General features: G+C 44.8%; 1 protein-coding gene across 5 annotated transcripts in view; it reads left to right on the top strand.

Annotated features, from left to right (window-relative positions):
- The first annotated feature begins 7423 nt into the window (after positions 1-7423).
- Positions 7424-27789, top strand: part of Oga (O-GlcNAcase) — a 35504-nt gene continuing 15138 nt past the window's right edge. For 2 of the 5 annotated variants that reach the window (XR_015646321.1, XM_087600017.1), the window contains exons 1-11: positions 7424-7562; positions 8268-8528; positions 12628-12679; positions 13019-13116; positions 15049-15179; positions 17157-17328; positions 19326-19424; positions 20982-21266; positions 22930-23088; positions 25189-25802; positions 26933-27107. Coding sequence is in view for 3 of the 5 variants with exons in the window: in XM_087600017.1 (XP_087456143.1) it covers positions 8330-8528; positions 12628-12679; positions 13019-13116; positions 15049-15179; positions 17157-17328; positions 19326-19424; positions 20982-21266; positions 22930-23088; positions 25189-25802; positions 26933-27107 (1984 nt within the window). In the remaining 2 variants the exon portion in view is untranslated. 5 annotated transcript variants of the gene reach the window in all.

The following is a 27789-nucleotide window of genomic DNA, read 5'->3' as shown; positions in this document are numbered from 1 at the left end:
GCCTGCTGGCTCTGCCTCTTTATCCCCCACCGCCGCCATGCAATTGCCATGGAATCCAACGACAGACCTGCAGCCCTTTAAATGCTCAAGGAAGTGCTTGTCTTTCCAAGGATGGCTATGACTTGGCACATGACCAAGACTCAGGTTAGAAATCCACCTGACCTTAGCCCCTCCACGAATCTCCTCGCATGACTTGAGAAGACACAGGAAAAGGTGGGATGGCATGTAAGGACTGTATGCACGGAGCAGGCTGTCTCCCCCCACCCACCTCATTTTGACATAAACGTTATTTTATTCCATTTCAGGAAAGTGAAAAACTTGCCATCCCATTTCACCGTAAATCCTGAGCACTGAAGCAAATACACACATGAATATCTGTGCATGTTACATAACGCGTATATGCATTTACATATTTTCAGATTTTAGCTTCACTGGTGTCTGACCCTTTGTTCTGTGTTCTCTCTCGATCTCCTTTTGAGGAAATGTTTCCTAACCAAGGAGGACCTTCAATATTTTTTTTCTGAGAATTTGTTGTTGTTAGCATACAAAGTCATAGGGTTTCCTGTGGTATTTTCTTTCTTCCTTGTGTGTGCCTGTTTGTATGTGTTTTCTGTGTGGGTCGTAGGTGCCTATGGAGGCCAGAGGTCAATGTTGGAGTGTCTTCTTCCAGCCTATTTTTTTGAGGCAGGATCTCTCACTGAAAGTTCAGCTCACCCATTAAGTTAGACTGGCTCCCAGGAATCCACCTGTCTACACCTGCTCAGTGCTGGGATTACGACATTTGGTCTCTAACCCAGCTTTTGGGTGCTGGAGGTCAACTTCAGGAGGTCCCCGACAAGTACTTTACCAACTGAGCCATCCTCTCCCACAAGCATACGTCACTGTGGCCTCTCATACACACCCGCTCAACTACCTTCCCTCGCCTACCTTGCTGGTCTTCCCTTTCTATCCCAGTGATCTCCCTTTTGTTTTGGGGTGCGTGTGCATGTGTGTGTGCGTTTGTGCGAAACTCTAGATTCTGCATATAAGAGGAAATGTACGCTATTTTTTTCATTCTCCCTTTCTTTACATCCAAATGACATACTTTCTCTTCCTCCTTTCTTGGGGCATTGGTTTTTGAGGCAGGGTGTCATGTGGTCAGGCTGGCCTCAAACTCATGCTGTAGCTGGGCATGGGCTTGAACTTTTTTTTTTTTAAAAAAAGATTTATTATTTATGTAGACACCAATGTTGGGGTAGAAGTCTCGGCCCGCATCCAGACAGAACACACCAAACCAACACGGTTCTCCACGTGGAGAGGTTTAATGAGAGAAGAGTAGAAGGGGGGATAAGTAAAGGCCAGCCATGAGCACGTGGTGGGAAGTGGGGGATGGGGAGAGAAGGGACCAAGGGGAGAGGGCAAGAAAGCAGAGAAGAGAGAGGAAGAGCAAGAGAGAGCAAGAGAGAATCAGGAGGGGGCAAGCAGCCCCTTATATAGTGTCAGGCACAGCTAGCTGTTGCCAGGGCAGAACAAACCTGGCTATTGGGATGGAACTTAGACAGAATACCAATATATATGAATACACTGTCGCTGTCTTCAGACATACCAGAAGAGGGCATCAGATCCCATTACAGATGGTTGTGAGCCACCATGTGGTTGCTGGGAATTGAACTCAGGATGTCTGGAAGAGCAGTCAGTGCTCTTAACCACCGAGCCATTTCTCCAGCCCTGTTTCAATGTTTTATAGCACCCTGCACCGCCGTCATAAGGAACTAGCTGCTGTGGATGGGCTACACACACACACACACACACACACACACACACACACACACACACACACACACACACACACACACACACGAAAAGGCTGTCAATCCCACTGGAAAGACAGTAGGGTTAGGGCGCGGTATATGTGGAGGAGCTTTTCAGATTCCTTTTCTGTGGCCACACGTATGCTTACAGAAACACATATCCTCTCACTCCATGAGTGCCTATCCATACCCTTCATCAGCTCAATCCGAGTTTTCACAGAGGCAAGCTATCCTTTTTGGTAACCACCTCCCTTTTTTTTCTTTAATGTTTGAGACGGGAACTCACATAGCCAGGCTCCATCTCCCTTTGTAACCGAGGGTGACCTTGAACTCCTGACCCTCCTACCTGTGCCTTACAAATGCTGGAATTACAGGTTTGTTCCACCAGGCCCAGCTTTGGCAAACATTATTAAATTCTGAATCAAGAGTGTCAGACTCACAGAACGCTGAGAACGCTGCCTCTTGAGAAGTCCTTCCTCCCTCCCTCCCCGCCTTTAGTGCAGCATGGTTGGGCATTATTAAAAAGAGCTGGCTCAGCAGGTGGAGATATTTGCCATCAAGCCTGATGACTTGAGTTCTAGCCCTGGGATCCACATGGTGGAAGGAGAGTCTTCCCTCCAAGCCCGATGACCTGACTTCTATCCCTTTGGCCCTCTGATCTCCACATGTGCCCCATGTCACCAATTCACAAGTCGAGTTCGATTAAAAAGACTTTCTCCCACCTGATGCAAACGGGTGCTGCCATTATGTAAGTGATCATGCGGTCACTGACTCAGTGCAGGCCACCTGAGGCAAGGACAGATTTCCTGAGTGCTTGTCCACTGGGAGTGGTGAATGGCAGGTTCCTCCCATCCTTTTTCTGGAACTCCATTATGTGCTGACTCATCCAGAGGAGGAAGTCAGGCCCTCTCCCTTCCTAAACACACTGACAAGGTCAATGAAGAGGTTGGTTTCGAGGAGGCAAAGCTCCCTTGTAGGAGTACAATAAACAGCACTTTGAAGGCCTGGCTTCAATCCCCAACAGCACAGAAAGTGTCTAACCTCCAGAGTGCGTCTGTTGTCTGTTTCCTGCATATCTCGTCTGAGAACTCTGTTCTTCTGTTTCGAATGGAAGATCTGATCAAAACTGTGGGCCCACTATCCACAGTGGGTGAGAAGGGGGGATGGGGCAGGGCTAATGTTTGTTGTTTTGTCTCACGTTTTGTTAAGAGATTGCTGGGTGTGAAACCCACGGCCTGGTGTGTATTGCACAAGCACTGTGTCACCAAGCTGTACCCTCCAGCTCACTCTCACAAATTTTGGGTCTCTGAAGTTCATCCTCAGATCTTAGGTCAAGAACCTAGTATCGGGTGTACCCCCTAGATTTTTCGCCTTTTGATGTTGTTGCTGGCTTCTGGAATTGTTACGGGGAAGTGGGGTTTCAGTCTGTAAGTTCTAAGAGCCTTAGGGACAGACTTTGAAGGAAGTTTGGAAGGACTGTTTTACTATTTTATTAGTATCTGGAAGAAAAACAACAGGGCAGGCAAGCTGTAAATCCTGGCAGCTTGGAGAAGAGGAGGAAAGGTTTGAGATAGGGTCAGCAACGACCTGTAGAAGGCAGGGGAGGAGTCTTTTCAAAAAACAAAGCTCGGAGTGTAAAGGCAACCATGCTGAGAGTTTTGGCTGGCATTCAAGTGAGAGGAGGAAGGAGGAAATGGCAAAGTTATACTTTTTGAGTTAAAACTCAGAAGAGCTGGCAGGCCTAGCAGATACCGGTATGCAAGTTCCTACAAGGACAGAAGATAACTATTCCTCCCATTTCATCTTTGTTGTTTCTGTTTTGTTCTTTTTTTTTTTTTTTTTTTTTCTTTTTCTTACGGAGCTGGGGACTGAACCCAGGGCCTTGCGCTTGCTAGGCAAGCGCTCTACCACTGAGCTAAATCCCCAACCCGTTGTTTCTGTTTTTAGAGACAGGGTTTCTCTGTGTAGCCCTGGCTGTCCAGGAACTAGCTCTGTATTTACCTCTGCCTCCCAAGCGCTGGGATTAAAGCCATCACCATGCCCAGCTTCCTCCATTTTTTTTTTTTTTTAATTGTCTTTAGGTGAATCAGTTTTCCTCAGGAGTGGTCCTGGCCAAATGTTGTCAGGCCCAATTAGATTCCCCACCGCTTTTAATTCTTAATTTTAAACTCAAGGATCATTTTATTAGAATTTAATTAGAACAACAACAACAACAAAAAAAAAAAAAAAGCCAGCAAGAGACCGGGGCAGGCAAGCTGTAAATCTCTGTAGCTCCTGGGAGAGAGGTTGGTGGAGAAGAAAAGCGAAGACATGTCTTTTTGAGTTAAGGTCCAACAAAGCTGGCAGGCTCCAGGGGAGGTTGGCTGGCAAGGAGCTGCCTGGAAGGGTAAGGTTTCAGAGAGACCTAGAGAAAAGCCATGAGTACCAGGGCAAGCATGCTCATGACGGGCTGGTATCAGAAGATATAGAGAAGTTATGAGCTTCCAGCTGGATTCATCCACGAGGGAGGAGACAACCATATGTAATATTCTGGTTCTTGAGGTGGGTGGGATGAAATGTTCCACCCAAGGCCACAGACAGAACTTACTTAGAGTCTATTCTTTTTAAGGTTTATTTATATGAGTACACTGTAACTATCTTCTGACACACCAGAAGACGGCATCGGATCCCATTACAGATGGTTTTGAGCCACCATGTGGTTGTTGGGAATTGAACTCAGGACCTCTGGAACAGCAGTCAGTGCTCTTAACTGTTGAGCCATCTCTCCGGCCCCCAAGTCTATACTTTTGACCTGGAGAAAGCAGCTTCCCCTAAAAGGGCCTCAGCAAAGTTCTGATACTTCTGCCTTCTTGTAAGGTATTTTGCACCTTAAGAAGGCTTTTTTGAGGGTTGGGGATTTAGCTCAGTGGTAGAGCACTTGCCTAGCAAGCGCAAGGCCCAGGGTTCAGTTCCCAGCTCCGAAAAAAAAAAAAAAGGCTTTTTTGTACACACACACACGCACACACGCACACACACACACGATGTCATGTGTGCAGGTCAGAGGATAACTTGCCAGGTGTCATTTCTGTCCTACCACGTGAACACAGGCACCTTTATGCCCTGAGCCAACTCACCTGCCCTGGTATTTTGACTCTTAAGGAGAAGCATTTGTGACATAGCCAGTTCTTGAGTTACTGGGGAAACAGGAGGTGAGAGCCATGCTGATTATGAGGGAACAGGCTATCAGAATCAGTCTCATTATATAGCCCAGGCTGACCCAGAGCTCAGAGCTCTGACATCTGCTTCCCCAATTGCTGGAAAGCCATCATGTCCAGGCTTCTTTCTTCTGCTGACGATGTGGGCTAGCTCAAGGCTATCTAGGAAGTTTGTAGCACAAAGTTCGACTAGACTCAGACCCAAATAAACCTCTGTCTAGGGTGGCCTTGGAGTTAAGACTTGTGTGGCTTGCTGTAGTACACATACTTAGAACCCTCACACTTGAGAGGCAGAGACTAAGGAATCACACATTTCAGGGCAGCCTCAACTATATGTTGAGTTCCAGAACAGCCAGACCTACAGAGTGAGGCCCTGTCTCAAAAACAAATAGGACCTGGGAGATGGCTCATTTGGAAGTGCTTAGGTCTCAAGCTTGAGGACTTGAATTGACCATGTGCTCACTATCCATTGTCTCCTCCCTCCTTCCCCCCACTACTCCTCCTCAACCCCTTTCTCCTCTGGGTCCCTACCTGAGACCCCTAGCCCAGTAACTGAAACCCTGACCGCCTCTATTCTCCTCAGTCATTGGCTGTAGCCACTTTTATTTAACCAATAGCTTTAAATCAGGGAGCCAGTAGCATTACCTGGTGTAAGTGAGGATCTGCTTGTTGGGGGCAACCAGATCTTGGGAGCTGGTATTTAGCATTTGAATACAAAGCAGCACCACACCAACCCCCAACATGTTGTACACCCAGGAAGGCTAGAAGAGGGCATCAGACACTGCCACTAAGAACCAGAGGTACAGATGACAGTGAACCACCATGTGAGTGCTGTGAATCAAACCCAGGTCTCAAACTGCATCAGTGCTCTTAGCTGCAAAGTCATTTCTCCAGCCCCCACTGGTGCCTCTGGTAGGTGACAGAGTAGGAGGGCAGGGGTAAGCATAGGGTGGTATGAAAATGTGGGCCAGGTGAGTAGTCAGAATCACACCGTAAAAGTTGGATGATGGTGACACACGCTTTTAATCCTAGCACTTGGGATGCAGAGGCAGGTGGATCTCTGAATTCTAGGACAGCCAGGGCTACACAGAGAAACCCTGTCTCAAAAACAAACAAGACTTCCCACCTTTCAGGTTTGGGAATGAAGCTAATGGAGTAGAGTGCTCACCTAGTATGCATGAGGCCTTGGGTTTGATTACCGCACTGAAGGAAAAATAAATGCTTTTCAGCTGGCAATGAATGGTGCCCGACATGATTTTCACAGTACCCGGGGCTACTTAACGGAGAAAAGGAAGAAACAAACATACATAACAAAAGGAAATAGGCGGACATACGGAGACATTCCAATAAATCAAGCACTGTGACAGCAGAGGCAGAGAGGGAAGGAGGAAAGAATGCATTGTTTCCTCTAACCCCCAACTTAATAATCCAGGACGGGAGAGAACTGGTCAGAGTTCCTGCTTGGAAGAGAGAAGATACTGCTCTCTCCCAAAGAACCAACAAAACACATTCAGTGGCTCACAACTGCCTCTTCGGCTGTCTCCCACAACAAATGTCTCCACACACACACACACACACACACAAGTCTTGGATGGGTCTGGCAATAAAGGTGCTTTGAACCTGACAACCTGAGTTTGATCCCCAGCGTCCACAAAAGATAAGAAGAGAACCGACTTCCACAATTTGTCCTCTGACTGCCACATGGGCCATGGCACGTGTACCCACATTAAATAAAAACACAAAATCCCTGGAGTGCTTGTATAACATGTATAAGGCCCTGGGTTGGATATCCAACACTGCATAAACCTGGTGTGGAACTTTTTTTTTTTTCTTTTTCTTTTTTTTTCGGAGCTGGGGACCGAACCCAGGGCCTAAGCGCTCTACCACCTAGCTAAATCCCCAACCCCGGAAATTCTTGACTATAATGTGCATCCTCCGCGCCCCCCCCCCCCAATGTCCCTGGAGCTACAAGTCGGGCTACTATGAAGTATAAAACAGTATTTTCTTGATATTGAAAATGAGAAGTTTGTTCCCAAACAGGACATGTCGCTCTCTTAAGGAACAGAAATGTCAAGGGTACTCTGAGAGGACTACAGGAAACTCTGAGAAACACCGGAGGAGCCAAGCCCTTAGAGGCAGGGTTTCCTAGGAAATGTTGATGCTAAGGCTAAACGGACCATGACCCTTTACACACACACTGCTCACTCTTTCTCATCGCCATAACAAACTTGCCTTCCACTGTCTTCTACCTTTATTAGACTTTTGTTTATGCAGTCTTGCTTCTCCATACGTAGTCTGGTGGATTCCATAGCAAAACAAACGAAGGGGTATGTCAAGCAGAAACGTAACAGCTTGTTTTAACCATATTATGAGGTCATAAAGGCCCTACAGCCCAGGATGAGGCAAACTCAATAAATAGTTGCCTGCCCAATTTAAAACGGGGTTAACTCCGAAGAGGGAGTAGAAGAAAATGAGTCAGGACAGAGGGGTGAGCTGAGCTCCTTGGCATGGTGTCCTCACAGAACGAAACGTGGGCCAGGCAGCTCCGATGAGCCAAACTGGTACAACAATCTCCAAAGTAGGTCAGTGTTTCCTATCACTTTAAGAACCAGAGGAATCGTCCCGGCGCCTGCGCACTGAGAGAGTAAACACCTCTTTTCCGCCCTCCCCCCTTTCCTCCCAAACTCCCCAGCCGGTCGCATTCTCCCATGTTCCCCTCCTCTGGGTGGGGTAATGGTCCGACCCAGAGTGTGGTGCTCATCCTGGAGGGTGGCCAGTCAAGATGGTACGTTCCATCGCTGCGCACCTCCGCGGTGTCCACGGCGCCTTTTGTTATTTTTCCCCCTAGCAAAGAGAGTGCAATGGGCTGATCCCAAGGAAAGGAGGGGAGCCGGGCTAGGGACCGGTCTGAGCCGGTCTGTGGCGCAGGCGCAGTGCGGATAAACAGGAAGCGGGCGGCAGAGGCAGCGGCAGTAGCTGCTTAGGGACTCCGGTGGGGGAGATAGCCAGAGAAATAAGGCTCTTTGGAGGGCGGCGGACGTTGAGGACGAGCGAAGGCGCCTTCTCGGCCCTCCTTCCGTGAAGACCCGGAGGCGGCCTCGCCCTCCGCTTAGTCTCTTGGCTTCCAGCGCAGGCGGAGGCAGAGGCTGACAAAGGGCTCGAGCCGGTGCCGCCGCCCTTCTCATCCGGGCACTCGGGGCCCCCGCCGAGAGGAAGGGGGAAGGGCGGAGGGGGAGGGGAAGGAGCCCAGGAGGCGCGCGTTCGGAGCCGCGGCCCTTTGCAGGGCTCCGGACCTGTGGCCCAACGGACCGAGGCCGAAGGGGAGCGGCAGCCGGCGGCAGGAGAATGGTGCAGAAGGAGAGCCAGGCGGCGCTGGAGGAGCGGGAGAGTGAGCGCAACGCCAATCATGCCTCCGTCTCGGGGGCTTCGTTGGAGCCGTCTGCAGCTCCGGCCCCCGGAGAAGACAACCCCTCGGGAGCTGGGGCGGCGGCCGGGACCGGGGCGGCCGGCGGGGCCCGCAGGTTCCTGTGCGGTGTAGTGGAAGGTGAGTTGGCCTAGCCCCGCGTTGGTGCTCAGTTCCCATCCCCGGGTGGGGCATGATGGTGATTCTTTAGGGGTCTTCTCGTCCCCAGGACGTTAGGTGTCCTTGCTAACACGGGGCTGGGGGGGAGGGCGCGAGGAAGACCGTGGCCTCACTTCTTTACCTCTGGTATTTCAGGGCTCCGGAGTCTCCTGGCTATCGAGGAGCCTGACCCCACCCTCCTTGGGCTTAGAGCCAGGCAGATTGTCGGAGGAGGAGGCGGTGGCAAGGAGCCTGTTGTCAGGCTCTGTGCTTCACTTCTTTGTACCTTGGAGTCTTAGGGTTGTCTCCTTTCAAATGAGGAAATTTGTGCAGCCCTCCCACCCTTATAAGGCGAAAAAAATCAGCCCACACAGGCATGTTTTTACTTGTGAAGGAGAGCGCAGTCAGCTTATAGTTATTAAAGATTCCTTCAGGTTTAAGATTGTTTTTATTTATTCTTTTTTTGTTGTTGTTGGCATGCAAGCCTCCTTCCCCTCTTCAGGCTCATTTGCAGCCTAGAAAAGTGCCATCTTTTACCAATTGCTGTTCTTTGACGGGGGGAGGGGGGATCGTGTGTGTGTGTGTGTGTGTGTGTGTGTGTGTGTGTAAATATCAGTATATCACATCCCAGAGCATCTGTGATGGTGGAGTTAAAATTCAGTGAAAGGCTTAATTTTTATGATTTCTGTCTTTCAGTTGAAAAGAACGAGGGCGTTTTGATAGTGAGGGAAGATTGCTGGAAGATCTTAATTGCAACTTCTGAAATAGAATGGGTAGATACTGAACTCAGGAAAGCCTTGTTCTTCCTTAGTTCTTCCCTAAGTGCACAGCAATTTGAGTTTTCTTGTGTCTGCCCCCTCCCAAACTCAACATTTTTTAATTTCTCTTTTTTTCTTTTTAATTGTCTTTTTAAATTTACTTACTGGAGAATATAAAAACTAATACCTGGAGTATTACTGGACTGGAGAGATGGCTCACCTCTCACTGGTCTTCCAGAGGTCCCAAGTTCAATTCCCTTTAACCACATACATGGTGGCTCACAACCATCTATAATGGGATCTGATGCCCTCTTCTGGTGTGTCTGAAGACAGCCACAGCATACTCATATACATAAAATAAATAAATACAGTTTTTAAAAAAAACCAGAAAAGCCCAGAACATTTTAAAGACTAATACTCAAAGCAAAAAGGATAAAAGTAAGCTTCCCCTCATGGCTGAGAGCACCAGCTTTCCCACTGTCGTTGAAAGACAACATGTCATTTACAGTATTTTAGATGATTAATTGCATCGGGAAAACATTCTTGGCAGTACAGTAAGACATGAAACAGTTCAGCAAAATTTGGGGAAAAACTGTTCTTCCTGGAGTTCATATTTATGAAAACATGAGTGCTTTGTGTGTTGTACATATGGGGCTTGCTAGCATGCAGACATTTTGGGGGGGGTGGATTTTTTTTTTTTTTTTTAGAGACAGGGCACAGCAGTTTAATTTCTGACAGAAACCATGGGTCTGAAATGGGTTATACAGAGTGCTAAGATCTTCGTGACTAGCTGTTGTTGGTCTCTGCAATCTTACGGAAATGGGACAGAGAAGATGGTAGTCTTATTTGTGGGCAGGCTCTCCTGTAGCTGAGTGGACCAGGACCTGACTGAAGCACAGTGACCTTAAACTTGTGATCTTCCTAGCCTTGGAGTGGCTGGGGTTACAGGCCACCATCCTACTCCAGGGGGAAGTTTTTGTTGTTTCTTGTTTTAATTTCCCTACACTGAGCTGGCATATGGTAGAACTCACTTTGTGTCCTGAGCTGCCACTTTTTGAGGCCCTCTTGCCACCTAAGAGTCTGTACTGTACCGTCTAGGATCCTTGGGTGGGGAAGGGTAGCAAGAGAAAGCTGGGGATACAGAGAATTCAGAGCTAGCTATGCATGTTGACAGTCTATAATCAAAGATTGGGAGGCCAGCCTGGGCACCAAAGTAAGGTCTTGTTTCCCTAACAACAAAAAGTGGAAGTCTGGAATGGAAGCAAGGCCAGAGTGATGTAAGGAAATGTGGCATTGTGGTCCCAGAAGCCAAAGGAGGTAGCCTACTGTGCCTCCTCCTGATGATAGTACTAAAAGTGATATTAAAACAGCGCTTGCTGGTGGTGGTGGCACAACACCCTGAAGCAGAGGCACTTGGATATTAATTGGTTTGAGGCCAACCTGGTCTACAGAGCCAAGTTCCAGCACAACCAGGGCTACACAGAGGAACCTTAGAAAGAAAGAAAGAAAGGAAGATAGATAGATAGATAGATAGATAGATAGATAGATAGATAGATAGATAGATAGATAGATAGATATGGATGAGGGCAAGGTTAGATGGGCTATGAGGTGTTTCTGGTGTGCTCAGGAGCTCCGGTGCCGTCTTTGATCATCAGTGTTTTAGACAGTATTTCACATATTTGCAGCTTTTGTTTAAGTGCAGAAATAGCTGTAACAAAAAGAGTTCGAAGTTTGTTTCCTGCACTGGATCCTTGAAGTCAGTTACGTCCCTAGCTTTGTTTCATACTTGGGCTGTGGAATTGAGGGCCGGAAGGTTTACTGCTGAGGTCTTGCCACTGTTGGGTCTGTGGATGTGATCGCACACACACCTCTTGCTTGTTTCTTCATTTTCTTGGTCCCCTTTGTTGTAGGAACTTTAAAAAAGGTGATCATAGCCAAGTATGACGATTCACACCTGGAATTTCAGCACTTAGAAGCAGAGGTAGGGAGATGGTTACAAGTTCCAGACCAGCCTACATTAAAGAGCAGCTCTATTGCAAAGTGGGGTGTGTAAGTAGGGGCTGCACACACATCTGTTTCTAATTATTCTGACTGCCTTGTTTGGCTCTTAAAGTCACCCCTCTAGAAATAATTAAGCTGCCTCTTTTGTTTGTTTTTTAAGATTTATTTATTATGTATAAGTACACTGCAGCCGTCTTCAGACACACCAGAAGAGGTCATCGGATCCCATTACAGATGGTTGTGAGCCACCATGTGGTTGCTGGAAATTGAACTCGGGACCTCTGGAAGAGCAGTCAGTGCTCTTAACCACTGAGCCATCTCTCCAGTCCCAGCTTTATTTTTATGTGGCATGTTGCCTGTATAATATGCCTCTGGAGCTGGAGTTATACACAGTTGTGAGCTGCTATGTGGGTGCTGGGAATTGGACTCAGGACCTCTGGAAGAGCAGCCAGTGCTCTTAACCACTGGGCCATCTCTCCAGCTCCAGCCGTTTTTGATTTTTGAGACAGGGTCTCTTACTGTAGCTTAGGTTGGTTAGCCTGGAACTATGAAGCCCTGACTGGCTTCAAACTACTTCAGCCTTGGCCTCTTCTGTACTGGCATGGCGGCTCAAGCCATCTCAGTCCCTTTTCAGTGTTAACACTTTGGTTGATTTGCTCTACTTAGTCTCCTGTTCCATTCAGTGAGCGTGCATGCCTCACATGTTCAAGGTTCTGGGGTCATTTCCAGCATTGAAAAATTGTGTTTTGTTAGGGGAGTAACTGGGGATGTGGGCCCTCGTGAGTACTAAGCAGTACTCTATCACTGAATTGTATCCTCAGCTAGAATAAACACTGTTTGCTCATTACTATGAGTGAAAAAGATGGTATGTTCAGTTCTCAGTAGCTGTCCATGGTGGACATGGTGGTCCTCCTGTTCTGGATTTGCTGCAAGTTTGGGGGAAACCTGAGAAGTGCTAGGCCACTCTGGGCCCCAGAGTGAGACAAAACCCTGTGTTATGTAACAAATATCAGGAGTGGGAAGTACAAAATTTATATGAGCAGTGAGGGAATAATTGATCTAGATAAATAATGTTCCACTGGATGGTTTTCAGATCCTGGTGTATTCTATGCACTTCTTCCTTTAAGACGGTGCTGGGGTTCGGACCCAGGGGCTTTGGTATGCTGACTGATTATTCAGTGTGCCACATTGTCAGCACCTCTACACATTTCTGTGGAAGGGATTCTGCGCCTTTTTGTTTTGTTTTGTTTTGTTTTGTTTCCCCAGTAAAACTGAACCCCATTTTGAAACCTGAGAAAAATCTTATTTTTGTTTAAATCTAGGGTTTTATGGAAGACCTTGGGTTATGGAGCAGAGAAAAGAGCTCTTTAGAAGGTAAGTTTTGTTATGTGATGCACAGGAGACTCAGACACTGAAAAACCTGGTGTTACTGTAGGAGTCACTTTTCATCTTTGCCTAGGCTGCTGGCTTTCAGACTTTGCATGGGAAAGTCAAAGAGGTTTGGGGTTTTGCCTGCTTTATTGCGAACTGTATTTTCAGGATTTAACAGGTTCCCATACTTAATAATACTTACTTTGTTAAGATTCTATTGATGAATTTAAAAGTAGATGATTGCTTTGTCATGAGATAGAGATACACAAAAAACCCTAAAACCTGAGGTTTGTAGCCTACTATTGCTGCCTACTTATGCATATGTAATTTTTTTCTCTAAAGGCTTCAGAAATGGGAATTAAATACATACTTGTATGCTCCGAAGGATGACTACAAACATAGGATGTTTTGGCGAGAGATGTATTCAGTGGAAGAAGCTGGTAATCTCTTTTGTGTGTATATGTGTGCATGTGTGCATGTGTGTATGTGTGTATGTGTGTGCATGCTTACATCCTCCTGAATTTGCACACCTGTGCAAATTTGAGTTTGGTGTTAGTTTTCTCTTTCCAACTGAAGGTTTTAGGGATTGAATTCTGTCAGACTATGTGGCAAGTACTTTTTTTTTATCTTTTTCCTTAGCTATCTTGCTGGCTTGGTGTGGCTGCTTTTACATTTTGATCTGTGAGTGGGTGAGGGGACTATTTTAGGGTAGTTATACTGCACTTACTAAAACTTTATTTTATGAGTGGCTTTATCTGGTAACTAGTCTGAGCTAGAAAAATTTGAAGTGTGGTACTAAACGTCCTGGTTGTTGAATATGGCTCATAGCTGTACCATTCTGGCTCCACTTCTATGGTCGTAAATGTTACCTTTTTGGGTTTTTTTAGATTTACTTATTTATTTCATATATGTGGATACATTGTCCTGACTTCAGACACAGCATAAGAGGGCATCAGATCCCATTACAGATGGTTGTGAGCCACCATGTGGTTGTTGGGCATTGAACTCAGGACCTCTGGAAGAGCAGTCAGTGCTCCTAACCACTGAGCCATCTCTCCAGCCCCTGGTGTTACTCTACTTCTGCTAGTGGTCTTTAGACTACATAGTACTAGGCAAAATACTGAAGGAAGCCAGGGATAGTGTTTGGACAGAGAAATAAGGCATGTGCTTTGAGTGCAAATTTAAGGGACTCTTCAGGTTTAAGTAATGGGAATAGTTTGTATAATTAATTTGCGGAGGGGCAGTGTCTTAGTTTTCAGTTGGTGTGACAAGCCACCATGATTGTAGCAACTGTTCTAGATGGTTAGAGTCCGAGTCCATGGGAAACATGGCAGCAGGCAGGCGAGCTGGAGCGGTAACTGAGATTCCATCTCGATTCACAAACCTGAGTCAGAGGGAGCAACTGACTGCAAGTATAGGGGCTTTGAAAACTCAAAGCTGGAAAAGACCTCTCCTAATCCTTCCCAAACAGTTCCACCAACCAGGGACCAAACCAAGTATTCAAACATAAGGAGCCTGTGGGACCATTAATTATTTAAACACCACAGGCATGGCGGCACACACTTTTAATTCCCGCATTTAAGAGGCAGAGGTATAGAATATCTTTGTAAATCAGACAAATGGCACTTTTCTGTGAGAACACACAAAAATTTAAAAAGAATATGCTTTACTGACACTAAATTTGCTTGGCCCCTCCCCCACCCCCAAGGGTAAGAAACTGAAAATGAGAAAAGGGGTTGGGGATTTAGCTCAGTGATAGAGCCAAGGCCCTGGGTTCGGTCCCCAGCTCCAGAAAAAAAAGGGGGGGGGGGGAGGGAAAAAAGGTCTCTTTGTGAACTTCTGCGTGTTTGTTTACACACAAGTCCTACTTCATAAACCAAGCTGGTCTGGAGTTCACTTGAGTATATAGCCCAGGCTGGGCTTGAACTCCCATGGTCCTCTTGACTTAGCCTCTTGAGTGTTCTAAGGAGGTGGGCTGGTGCTACTTGGTCTTTCTCTTGTGTGATTGTCACTGCAAGCTTCTGCCAGTTCGTATTGCCTGTTAGCACATTAGAGAGGAGGATTTTTCTCTTACTGTTACTTTTGAAACATCATGACTGTATAGCCCAGGCTGGCCCTTGACTTTGTTTGCTGTGTTGTTGAGGCTGGTCTTGAATTTCTGACCCTCCTGGTTAAAGTGCCCAATTTCTGAGGTTACCAGGGTGTACGAAAATAAATTACAGGAATGTGATACTTTCTAAATTTTAATTTTTAAAATGAAAGAACTTTTCCTTTACTGTAAATTGGAAGAAGTTATTTATTCCTTCAGTTAGAAAGTAAAGTTTCTTTTAGTGTTCATGTTGCTTTCTAAAATTACGGACTCTGTTCTCTAGAGCAACTTATGACTCTCATCTCTGCTGCACGAGAATATGAGATAGAATTCATCTATGCTATTTCTCCAGGATTAGATATCACTTTTTCTAACCCAAAGGAAGTATCAACATTGAAACGCAAATTGGACCAGGTAATTTTTTATTTTTCTTTATTTCAATATGGAAGTGGAGGGTTTTGGGGGATTTTTGTTTGTTTTGCTCTATATGTTGAAAGGAACTGTTACTTTCATAGTTTTGTAGCTGTTACTTTCATAGTTTTGTATAGAGAAATAGTTGTCAATCAAAAACTTGGAAGGACCTGTACTCACATTTCTCTTCACACACAGCTCTCAGGAGAGTGGACTTGGTGTAATAGTAGAGCTTTGCCTAGCATGTGTTAGGTACTAGATTCAAGTCCCAGCATCAAGCCTCTGCAGCTTAAAAGTAATGCTGGCTACTAGGCTCCACTTGAACTCTTTTGTTTGTTTGTTTGTTTGTTTGTAAGAATTATTTATATGAGCACCCTGTTGCTGTCTTCAGGCACATCAGAAGAGGGTATCAGTTCTGATACAGATGGTTGTGAGTCACCATGTGGTTGCTGGGAATTGAACTCAGGACCTCTGGAAGAGCAGTCAGTGCTCCTAACCTCTGAGCCCTCTCTCTAGCCACTCTATTCAGATTCTTAACACCTAACTTGCAGTAACTGTATTTTTGAGAGTGTAGGATCCCCAGTTTCTCAATGGTTTGCATATTTTATTCTTTAATCAAAGATTTATACTAGTGGCATCATGTAGCTAGTAAGACTTACAGAAGCTGGGCATGGTAACTCAAAATTCCAGCATTTGAGAAGCTGAAGCAGGGGAATTGCTAAGATTTTGAGGCCAGCCTGGCCTACAGTCTGATATTATTCTTTAAAAAAAACAGGGTTCTGCGAGATGAGTCCGTGGGTAAGAGCACTGGCTGCTCTTCTAAAGCACACAGATTCAATTCCCAGCACCACACAGGAGCTCACAACTGTTAACTCCAGTTCCAGGAGAGTTCATGCTCGCTGTCTGTCTATGGGTATCTACAGCATACATGTGGTGCACAGAAGTACATACAGGCAAAACCATATACATAAAATAAACGGATCCTTAAAAAAGCTAAAGAACTATTTGAAGATGGCTTAGTAAGCCAAAGCTCTGGCTGCAGGAGCCCTGAAGAACTCGGAGTGAATCTTGGAGCCCACTTTTAAAAAGCTGGATCCAGTGGCTTGTAAAGGCTCAGCGTCCTACTCAGAAATTAGGTGTGGATATAGGAGAAAATGGCCCAGAAGCTCAATGGGACAAGTAGGTATAGTGCATAACATGATAGCAACAATAGAGGAGGCCCCACCTTAAGGAGGTAGGACAGGTGTTTGTTTGATTACCACATGGGCAATGTGGTGTGCACTTACGTACCTCTATGTGGTGGGTATTTAGTGTATGTACATCAGGCGCCAGCTTTAATAATCACACAAGAGACTTTTAAGATGATGCTTTGATGAAGGAATTTTTAAGATGTTAGTCGTCTTAGTGAAATTGTGTTCATTCTGATTGATGCCTAGTTAGGCACATCTGAAAAGGAGCTGGTTAGGTGAGTGTGCTTTGGGGACTAGAACTAGAACAAGGCCTAAGCATTCCATGGATTGAGTACACTTGTTGATGTTTTTGTAAGTTTGTGAATTTTAAGATACACCGACTTTTTGGATTGGTTTGTTATTTCAAGACAGAGCTTTTCTATGTATCTGGCTGTCCTGGAACTCACTCTGTAGACCAGGCTGGCCTCAAACTCAGAGATCCTACTGCCTCTACCTCCTTCCTGAGTGCTAGGATTAAAGTTGTGCACCACCATTCCCTCGCTGATTCACTGCCTTGTATAAGCATAATTTAATCATCTGCTCTGATCCAAAATTGAAGTTGTGTCCCAAAGCACTAGCTGTATTAACTTGGAATTGTTGTCACTGAAAATGTAAAAAGACCAGATATGCTTTTATATTCCAAGGAAATATTTGCCTTTCAGATAGCCATTATTTATGTTTTATATGTTATATTTTAAAAGAATATTTCCCCTCTGAGATTAGCTAATCATGTTGGTTTTTCTTTTCTAAGGTCTCCCAGTTTGGGTGCAGGTCATTTGCTTTGCTTTTTGATGATATTGATCATAACATGTGTGCAGCAGACAAAGAAGTGTTCAGTTCTTTTGCACATGCACAAGTTTCCATCACAAATGAAATCTATCAGTACCTGGGAGAGCCGGAAACCTTCCTCTTCTGTCCCACAGGTATTGTATATAACAATGCTGGACTTCGTAGTTTTGAAATAACTTAAAAAGGGTCCTTGCACTGGACCTCTTACATTCCTCCCTCTGTGAATGAAAAAAGGAATGCTTTTTTTAGAAGACATTTTTCACATCTTACATAGGAAAAAAGAGTAGGACCTTATAATACCAAAGAAGTAAGTTGGAGATGTTTTGTGTTATTAATAGTAAAAGAATGTAAACATTACATTGTCATTGTTAAGGAAATTAGTATTGAAATGAAAGCTTTAAAAAATTAAATTCTTACGCTTTTGGCTTAGTCTTCCCTTACTCCCTCCTACCTGTTCCTCTGTCTGCCCGAGAATCTCTTTCATCTCACTCCTCCCACTCTCATCTGACTCTGGCTGTCTTAGCCTAGAAAGTGCCCTGCTGAACCACATAGCTCGTTTCCATTGAAAGAGGTTCCAGTCGCCTCTCACAGCTCAACTCCACAAAACATGGTTCACACTTTTCTTTTTCAGGAAAGGATGTTAGTTGTAAGAAATAATTTAGTCAATTCTTTTTTTGGTGGGGTATCATTAGATTTTGGTCTCATGGAACAAAGGTTAGCCTCAGACTTCTGAACACCAACCTGCCTCATTCTCCCAATTCTGGGGTGTGCATACAGATGGGTAGATCACATAGCAGGCTTAATTGTCTCTTTAAAAAAACTTAAATGTTTATAAAATTTTATGAAATGAATTTTTCTTTTTTAATAATTTTATTATATAAGTACACTGTGGTTGTCTTCCTACACACCAGAAGAGGGCATTGGATCCCATTACAGATGGTTGTGAGCCACCATGTGGTTGCTGGGAATTGAACTCAGGACCTCTGGAAGAGCAGTTCAGTGCTCTTAACCGCTGAGTCATCTCTCCAGCCCATGGAGTGAATTTCTAATGACTGAGATTATAAAGACTACTTGGTACTACTGAGAACATCAGGGTTTTGTTTGTTGTTGTTGTTGTTGTTGTTGTTGTTGTTGTTGTTTTTCCCCCCCTCGGAGCTGGGGACCGAACCCAGGGCCTTGTGCTCGCTAGGCAAGAGCTGTACCGCTGAGCTAAATCCCCAACCTTGTTTTTAAGATACAGGGTCTCAAAGCGGAGTAAGACTGTGGTACATAGGGATTGTAGGTTTACGTTTTTAAAACCTACTTAAACGCTTCAGTCTCACTTGCAGCTCACCACCCACAGCTGGAGTGGATAACCAAGGTTGATAGGGTAAAAGGGGTTGTGGACCTGCTTAGGAATAGTTCTTTGGGCTGTTAGAATCTTTGTTGTCAGCAATCCAGTCTTCTAGCAAACACCAACATGAATCAGCAGATGCAGTCCAGTCCACTCAACACACACCACATACAAATCTGCGATGGCATCTTGAGCCACAGTAAACCTCAGGCTCTACAAGAAGCTGCCAGAATATCATGAGAAGTTCTGAAGTTGCATTGAGTCAAGATCAGCAACTTGATGCAAGGCAAACTGATATGAGTGTCACCAAAGACTAGTGAAGCAAAGCAAACCAATGCGATAGCCTGTGGGGTCAGCCATATTTAGATTCTTTCTAAATGTCATGCGTCCTCTCATGGATCCTTCAGCAAAAATCTCATACGTGTCTGCTCATCCTTTTAAGTGTCTGCCACAGCAAATTATCATCATGGGTCTCCAAAGAAACCAGAAATTACCACTTCACAGGAAAGGCCCTGTTTGTTTTGTTTCTAAAAACTGGTCTGGGTATGCTGAGCCTAGAGTGGCCTGATGCAAGCTTTCTGTCTTGGGCTCTGGACTCGAGGTTACAGGCAGGCACACCACCCAGTTGGAATATCTGATCCTGTGGACTGTCGTTATGTAATATCTGCTTAAGTTTACTCCTTGTATGTGTGATACACAGCTCTTTATTGTTTGAATAAAAATAATACAGAATGTATAAGCATTTTCCCCAATTATGAGCATTTCAGTCCTGACCCCTCTTTCCCCGTCTGCTTTTAGAATACTGCGGCACTTTCTGTTATCCAAGTGTATCTCAGTCTCCTTACTTGAGGACTGTGGGTGAAAAGCTGCTACCTGGAATTGAGGTGCTTTGGACAGGTGAGTCCTCAAGAATAAACTTTTGATTACCAGGGCTGAGAGAAACTGGTCTCTATTAGGTGAGTACAGAAATAAATACTATCTTTTGAGACAAGGTCTTGTATATTCCAGGCTTAGAATTTGCTGTGTAGAATTTAACAATTCTTACCTTCCAAGTACTGGGAATACAGCTATATTTAATACACTCAGTGTATGTGATGTTGTAGATCAAACCCAGGGCATCATATATGCTCGAAACTCTTTTTTTTTGGTTCTTTTTTTTCGGAGCTGGGGACTGAACCCAGGGCCTTGCGCTTCCTAAGCAAGCGCTCTACCACTGAGCTAAATCCCCAACCCCTTGCTTGAAACCCTTAATCATTTAGCTGTATCACTAAACTCTTAACCATTTAACTGTATCACTAAACTCTTAGGAAATTGTGCTTTGTAAAGTGAGTCAAAGGTTATGTCGCTGTGCTGGCTCAGTAAGGAGAATCGAGGCCAGCCATAGTGGGGTGCATACCTGTAGTCCTAGCATTTGAGAAGCAAAGGCAGGCGGATCTTTGTAAGTTTAAGACCAATCTGGTCCTCAGAGTGAGTTTCAGGACAGCCAGGGCTACACGGAAGAGAGACTGTCTCAAAAAAAAAAAAAGAAAAGAAAAAAGTTAAAAGAAGAAGAGTTGGGCAGCTGGATGAGCTGGTGCACAGTGCACAGCCGTTGTTCCACTTGGGAGCTGGAGTAGGAGGGTCATTAGATTGAACCCAGCCTTATAAATAAATAACTGAAGAGAAGGGAGGCAGGGAAGGTGGCAGATAACTTGGTAAGTAGTGTAGGCCGTCAGCTTACTCCACAGGAAGCCCTGGGTTTAGTCTCCATTGCTTCAGTCACCAGGGGCTGGAGAGAGAAGCTAAAAATGCATACATGACTAAAACAGAGCTACTTATGTGTTTTTAAACTTTTTTATTGCTTAACTTCTGTAAGTGGTGTATGTGTGTGACTGCATGCGTCATGCTACACAGTGTGAAGATTAACTATTTTATGTATATAAGCAAACTGTAGCTGCCTCCAGACACACCAGAAGAGGGCACCTGATCCCATTACAGATGGTTGTGAGCCACCATGTGGTTGCTGGGAATTACTCAGGACCTCTGGAAGAGCAGTCAGTGAGCCATCTCACCAGCTCCTTTTTACATTTTTTATTACATGTGGTGTGTGAGCGTGTGTGCATGCATGCACAGACGCAGAGGACAACTTGTAGGACCCTCCTACCCTGTAGTTCATGGAGATTGAACTCAGGTTATCAAACTTGCCTTTTAAGATGTATTTATGTTTCTTTTGCCTGCATGCACGTATGTGTATCTAATGCATGCCTGGTGCCCGTGGAGATTAGAAGGGATAGATTCCCTGGAATTGGAGTTAAGGATGCTTGTGAATCACCATGTGGGTGCTGGGAGTCTAACCCATGTTCTCTGCAAGAGCAACAAATGCTCTTAACCACTGAGCTGTCTCTCCACTACAGTATATTTTAAGAACCATGTAAAGAGTTTTGTAAATACGTTCTTTTAACTAACTATTTCTAGGTCCAAAAGTTGTTTCAAAAGAAATTCCAGTAGAATCTATTGAAGAAGTTTCTAAGATCATTAAGAGAGCCCCAGTGATCTGGGATAACATTCATGCTAATGACTATGATCAGAAGAGGCTGTTTCTGGGTCCCTACAAAGGAAGATCCACAGAGCTCATCCCACGGTTGAAGGGAGTGCTGACTAATCCAAATTGTGAATTTGAAGCCAACTATGTTGCCATCCACACCCTTGCCACTTGGTACAAGTCAAACATGAACGGAGTGAGGAAGGACGTGGTGATGAGTAAGTGCCTGTGCTGGGTGGATGGGGCTGCTGTAAGCGCTGTCCCTGCCTCAGTTCAACTTTTGTTGTGTTTCCTCATCTCTTACTTAGGTACATATCAGGAAAAGACTGTGTGTCCTTGGACAAGTCACTGCTTTGCAAAGTCCCTAAAAGAGTTACAAGTGTGAGAATGTCTGCTGCTTATTGACTTGCATTTAAAGATATTGTGTGGCAGGTGCATCTTCCTGGGTGTTGAATGGACCACTTTTTTTTTAAAGATTGTTTATGAATACATATAGTGTTGCTGTCTTAAGACACACCAGAAGAGGGCACTGGATACCATTACAAATGATTGTGAGCCACCATGTGGTTGCTGGGAATTGAACTCAGGACTCTTAACCTCTGAGCCATCTCTCCAGCCCCCAAGTGTCTACTTTTGAAAAAAACAGTTTTAAGTTGGGGAGACAAGCAGGCATTTGTAGTGTCTGTCCTGCTGTCATGCCTGTCTGCAGTGTGGTAGCAGAAGAGTAATAACTTGCAGTGTTGCTAGGCCCCTGGGCAGGCATTTGATCTGGATTATATGAGTAGAGCTGCTGCATGTGGGCTCATACTGGTCATGAACATTCTGAAGTGAAGAGTAGGCAAGAGATGGTTTGGGGTTAAAGACATAGGCTGTGCGGGCTAGCAGCCTGAAATTCCACAAAGTTGTCCTCTGTTCTCCATGTGTATGCCCAGGCACCTGTTCTGACAGACAGACGGTGGGTTCACATGATGATAAATAAAAATTTTAAAAACCGAAGTTAGTCTGAAGCAGGGTTACTAATGACATTTGGTATAGGACTGCTTTCTGTCGTGACATTTGGTATGTGTGTGTAGCTGTGGTCTGTGCCCTTGCCATTGTTCATTGAATTGAGGCCTTTTATGGCTTGGTCACTGTTGTCACTTTCACTCAAAAAAGACGCAATTAGGAATGTAATCTGCATGCGTAGTGTTTAACTCCTACATGTTTTAAGACAGGGCATAACACTTAGGTGATAGATGTTAAGTTAGGTTAATCAAACTCAGCTGTGCTCCATGCTAGAGTTTCTGAGAGCCAAGCTGACTGTTCTGCCTATCCTCACCCAGAATTTGATGACCTTAGCTCAGCCTGATGCAGTGGTGCACATCCTTAGTCTCAGTACTCAAAGACAGAGGCAGGCGGATCTCTGAGTTAAAGACTAGCCTGGTCTACATAGTTCAGGGACTGCTAGTGAGACCTTACATAGTGAGATCCTATCTGAAAAAAAAAAAAAAAAAAGACTATGCCTTAGGGATTGATTGATAATGAAGCCATAAGAGCCTGAAGACGCAGCTGTGTTTTCTTTATGCAAAGGTGGGTGTAAAGCTTTCATTAACCTGGCCATCTCATTACTGGTATTCAGTGAACATGGATGACCAGTTTTTCTAGTGACTCTAACATACTTATTTTAGTTGGAACCTTGAGCAAGTAAGTGACCTTCTAGATGGTTAATGGAGGATTGGTATTTGTGTTTTATATTTAAGGTTTGTTTTCGTTTTTTGTTTTTTGTTTTTTTTTTTGTTGTTGTTGCTTCGATCTTACCGCAACAAGTGAAACTTAGGCATACATCCTCACTTACAAGGGTTTTCTAATACAAATTATTTTTGTGCTTCTTCCCCCTCACAGCTGACAGTGAAGACAGTACTGTCTCAATACAGATAAAGTTAGAAAATGAAGGCAGTGATGAAGACATTGAGACTGATGTGCTCTACAGTCCACAGATGGCTTTAAAGCTGGCCTTAACTGAGTGGCTGCAGGAGTTCGGTGTACCGCATCAGTACAGCAGTGAGTTGGACTGGAGTGAAGAAGCTGGGGTCTTACACATGCTGGGCAGACAGCTCGTCATTCAACTGCATCTTAGTGCACTGATTCTTGTTTTATGGTTTATTTTGTATTTATATTCATTTATGTGTACATACGTTTGGATGCGAATGGCTGTACACGTGCACATTTGCTTGTGTATGTAGGTGCCAAAAGGTCCACCTTGGGTGTCATTCCTCAGAAACTGTCTACCTTGGGACTTCCCTTTTTGATAAGGTTTCATGTACTCCTGATTGGCCTCTAGTTTGTTTGACATGTGACCTAAGACGAGCTTGAACTTTTGTTTTGCTTTGAGATGGTTTCTCTGTAGCCCTGGCTACCTGTAATGCACTGTGTAGACCACCCGTCTCTACTTCCCGAGTTCTTGAAATAGAGACTTGTTCTGCTACACACACTTAGACAGCTTGTACCAGGAGATTGGATTGCAGAGTTGAGTCACGGTGCAGTCATGACCTTCCTTCCTTTAGATCCACTGAGCAGAATGTAATTGAGCTTTGTGGGGGGGTTTGTGGGTTTTTTTTTTTTGTTTGTTTTTGTTTTTTTTTAAAGCTGGCATGTAGCCCAGGTTGACTTAGAACTTGCTATGTAGCCACAGATGTCCTAGAGTTCTTCTGCTTGTCCTGCCTTGCCTCCCCAGTGCTGAGCTTTTAGGCATGTATTACCATGGACAACTCTTTTTTTTTTTTTTTCCTTATTTTCTTTTTTTTTTTTCTTTTCCTTTTTTTTGGAGCTGGGGATCGAACCCAGGGCCTTGCTCTTGCTAGGCAAGCGCACTACCGCTGAGCTAAATCCCCAACCTCCCCTTTTTTTTTTTCTTAAAGATTTATTTATTTTATTTATAGATGGTTGTGAGCCACCATGTGGTTGCTGGGAATTGAACTCAGGACCACTGGAAGAGCAGTCAGTGCTCTTAACCGCTGAGCCACCTCTCCAGCCCACCATGGACAACTCTTTAAAAAAAAAAAAACAAAACTTTATGTGTATGCATGTTATGCTTGCATGTATGTGTATCCACCATGTGTGTGCAGTACCAGTGGAGACCAGAAAGGGGTGTTGGAGTCTTTGGAATTGGAGTTTCAGATAGGTGTAAGCTTTCATGTGGTTGTTGGGAACTGAATCTGGATTTTCTAGAAGAATAGCCACTGTTCTTAGTTGTTAACTTTTTTTGAGGCAAGGCTTTCACTTTGCTATTTGGCTCCTGACTGACCTGCAACAGTGCTCCTGCTTCAGCCTTTCATGTCTTGAAATAACACACATCAGCTCACAATCCTCTGTAGCTTCAGTTTGAGGAGATAAGATACCCCCTTCTGGCCTCTGAGGGTCCAGATTTATGTGTGGTACACATACATGACATGTGTGTGAATGTGCTCTGTAGGTTTTGGAGTCCCCTGGAGCTACAGTTACATGTAGTTGTCAGCTGCCTGCTGGGAATTGAACTCAGTTGCTCTGCACACACAGTACACACTTTCATTTGAAGACAGGGCAGGGTCTCACGTTGTAGCCTTGGATGTTCTGGAGACTTACTGTAGGCTAACCTTGAACTCTGGGAGATTCTACCTCCTGAGTGCTGGATTTTTTTTTTTTTTTAAAGATTTATTTATTATATATAAGTACACTGTAGCTGTCTTCAGACACACCAGAAGAGGGCATCGGATCTCCTTACAGGTGGTTGTGAGCCACCATGTGGTTGCTGGGATTTGAACTCAGGACCTCTGGAAGAGCAGTTGGGTGCTCTTAACCGCTGAGCCATCTCTCCAGCCCCCTGAGTGCTGGAATTAATAGCATGTGCCACCATGCCTGTCTACAGTATGCAGAACAGTGTGCCACAGTTTTTGATTAAGCTTATTGCTTGATTATGTGCACACACAGACGTGTACATACTGTGGCACAATTTTCATGAGTCAGTTCTTTCCATGGCAGTCCCAGGGATCCAACCCATGTTGTTGGGCTTGGTGGGTAGTGTCTTAACCCATTGGGCTATGTTCCTGGCCTGGGGTGGAGGGCAAGCATTTCCTAAAATGTGATGAGCCTAGTTTGTTTTGTTTCTTCCTCTTCCCATTGTAGGTAGACAGGTTGCACACAGTGGAGCTAAGACAAGCGTAGTGGACGGGACTCCGTTGGTTGCAGCACCTTCTTTAAATGCCACAACTGTAGTTACAACAGTTTACCAGGAGCCCATTATGAGCCAGGGAGCAGCTTTGAGTGGTGAGCCCTCAGCTCTGACCAAGGAAGAAGAAAAGAAACAGCCAGATGAGGAACCCATGGATATGGTGGTAGAGAAGCAAGAAGAGTCAGAGCACAAGAGTGACAACCAGATACTAACTGAGATCGTCGAAGCTAAAATGGCAGAGGAGTTGAAACCAATGGACACTGATAAGGAAAGCATAGCCGAGTCAAAATCCCCAGAGATGTCTATGCAGGAAGACTGCATTAACGACATCGCTCCTATGCAGACAGACGAGCAAGCAAACAAAGAGCAGTTTGTGCCAGGTCCAAATGAAAAACCTTTGTACGCTGCAGAACCAGTGACTCTGGAGGATTTACAGTTACTTGCTGATCTCTTCTACCTTCCTTATGAGCATGGACCCAAAGGAGCACAGATGCTACGGGAGTTCCAGTGGCTTCGAGCAAACAGTAGTGTTGTCAGTGTCAATTGCAAAGGGAAAGACTCTGAAAAAGTGAGTATGCTCACTGTCCTTCAGTGGCTTCTCACTGGTACCTGGAATGTGGACGGGTTTGTTTACAGAGTCTTAAAAGCATTTTAAAGTGTGTTTTGATTTGTTTGGCTGTCATGGAACTCAAAGATCTACTAGCCTTCACCTTACAAGTGGTGGGGTTAAAGGTGTGGCCACTACCGCCCAGCTTAAAGTTTATTTGTATTCAGTGCTGGTGTGTGTGTATGTGTGCATACAAGCGTTAGTCTGTGTTTCCATAGAGGGATCGATCCATTGGCTCTCCTGGAATCAGGCTTAGTGTTGTAAGCCCCTGATATGGATGGGTCCCTGGGTTTGAGACAGATTGTCAGGAGCAGTCCTATCTGCGCAGATTCTCAAGTATTAGGGCTGTGTGAGCCACCATTACCTGCCACGGAGAGCATTGGCTAATGCCTGCTGTGTTGGTTCCGGCACTTAAAGGAGGGAAGCAGGGGATCCAGGAGTTCAGGGTTGGTCTCCACTACCTCGGGTCGGGCTGACCTGGGTTATAGGAGACCCTGTCTCCCTCCTCCTCCCCCTCCCCCTCCCCAAGTTTCAGTTCTTCCTTTTCTCCGCTCACCCACACTGCTGTCAGGAGATTTCTATTTCATATATATGGATGTTTCCCTAAATAGATGTGTGTGCACTGCATTTGTGCCTGGTGCCTGAGTCCAGAACAGGGTATTACATTCCCTGGAACTAGAGTTAATGGGTGTTAGTGGAACCACTATGGGTGCTGGGAAACAAATTTGAGTGCCTTGTAAGAGCAACAAGTGGCTGAACTTGGGCCCTCTCTCTACCCTTGAGATTCTTAAGTGGACATAATTGTAACTGTAAACCTGACCATAATTAGAAATACGTTCCTTAAAATAATGGAGAGTTTTATACTGGATCTGGTGCCTTCACTTCCTTTGCTTGATGTTCTAGTTAGAAATGGAGGAAAGTCTGATCTAGGTATTTAACAGTTTAATTGTTCACCTAGAGTTTAAACCATGGTAATTGTTTAAGATAAATTGTGTATGCCCGATAAATAACTCAGTGTGTAACTCTTAGATCATTTTGTTAAACTTAAAATTTTTTAATCATTTCATTTTTTTCTTTTTAATTCTATATAGATTGAAGAATGGCGGTCACGAGCAGCCAAGTTTGAAGAAATGTGCGCACTAGTGATGGGGATGTTCACCCGGCTCTCCAACTGTGCCAACAGGACAATCCTTTATGACATGTACTCCTATGTGTGGGATATCAAGAGTATAATGTCTATGGTGAAGTCTTTTGTGCAGTGGTTAGGTAGGTGCACCGGCGGTGATCTCCTCTGCATTCATATATATTGTCCTTAAAAATTATCCCACAGGGAGAAAACCACTTAGGGAATTTGCAAATTTCCATGTTTTTCAGTTCTTTGCCTACATTTTTCTCAAAGGTGAACATAGCTAAAAAAACTTCAAAGCCTTAGTCATTGTTTTGAGCATATTAGTTTTTCTCCCTTGGGCTAATTTCCTAAATATCTTGGAAATATGTTAGAAAGTACTGACTTCAACGTGCTCTGACTGAATGCTCCCTGGATGGAGCCCTGAGAGAGTCCTCCACTGATCTGATGTGGAGGTAGAACTCTATGAGATGTGACTCCATGAGCGTTCTGCTGCTTGCTGTGTCTTGGTAACATTAGTGCTGTGTTGATAGAAAAACTGCTGAAATTACCCCAGGGGCCTGGCAAAGAGGAAGCCGTCCTCCCAGCCCTGTGCGCATGCGAGCTTTAGTGGAAGGCTATTCTGGTGCTACTTGGTAATTACTTCCTGTGGCTGCTCTTTATCCCTCTACCAGCTAATTGATTTTAGCACGGGATGGAAATTACAGTCCCCTATAAACTCTGCTTCATCCAGTGGACTTTTGTGTGCCTCTTTTTTCTTTTGGAAATTCCTAAACTTGGTAAAAAAGCGCCAGCATGGCCAAGTTTCTCCAGGGACCTCAT

Source organism: Rattus norvegicus, chromosome 1 (assembly GCF_021556685.1).
Source record: "Rattus norvegicus strain SHRSP/BbbUtx chromosome 1, alternate assembly SHRSP_T2T, whole genome shotgun sequence".
NCBI lineage: Eukaryota > Metazoa > Chordata > Mammalia > Rodentia > Muridae > Rattus > Rattus norvegicus.
This window is presented reverse-complemented; position numbering and strand designations above follow the sequence as displayed.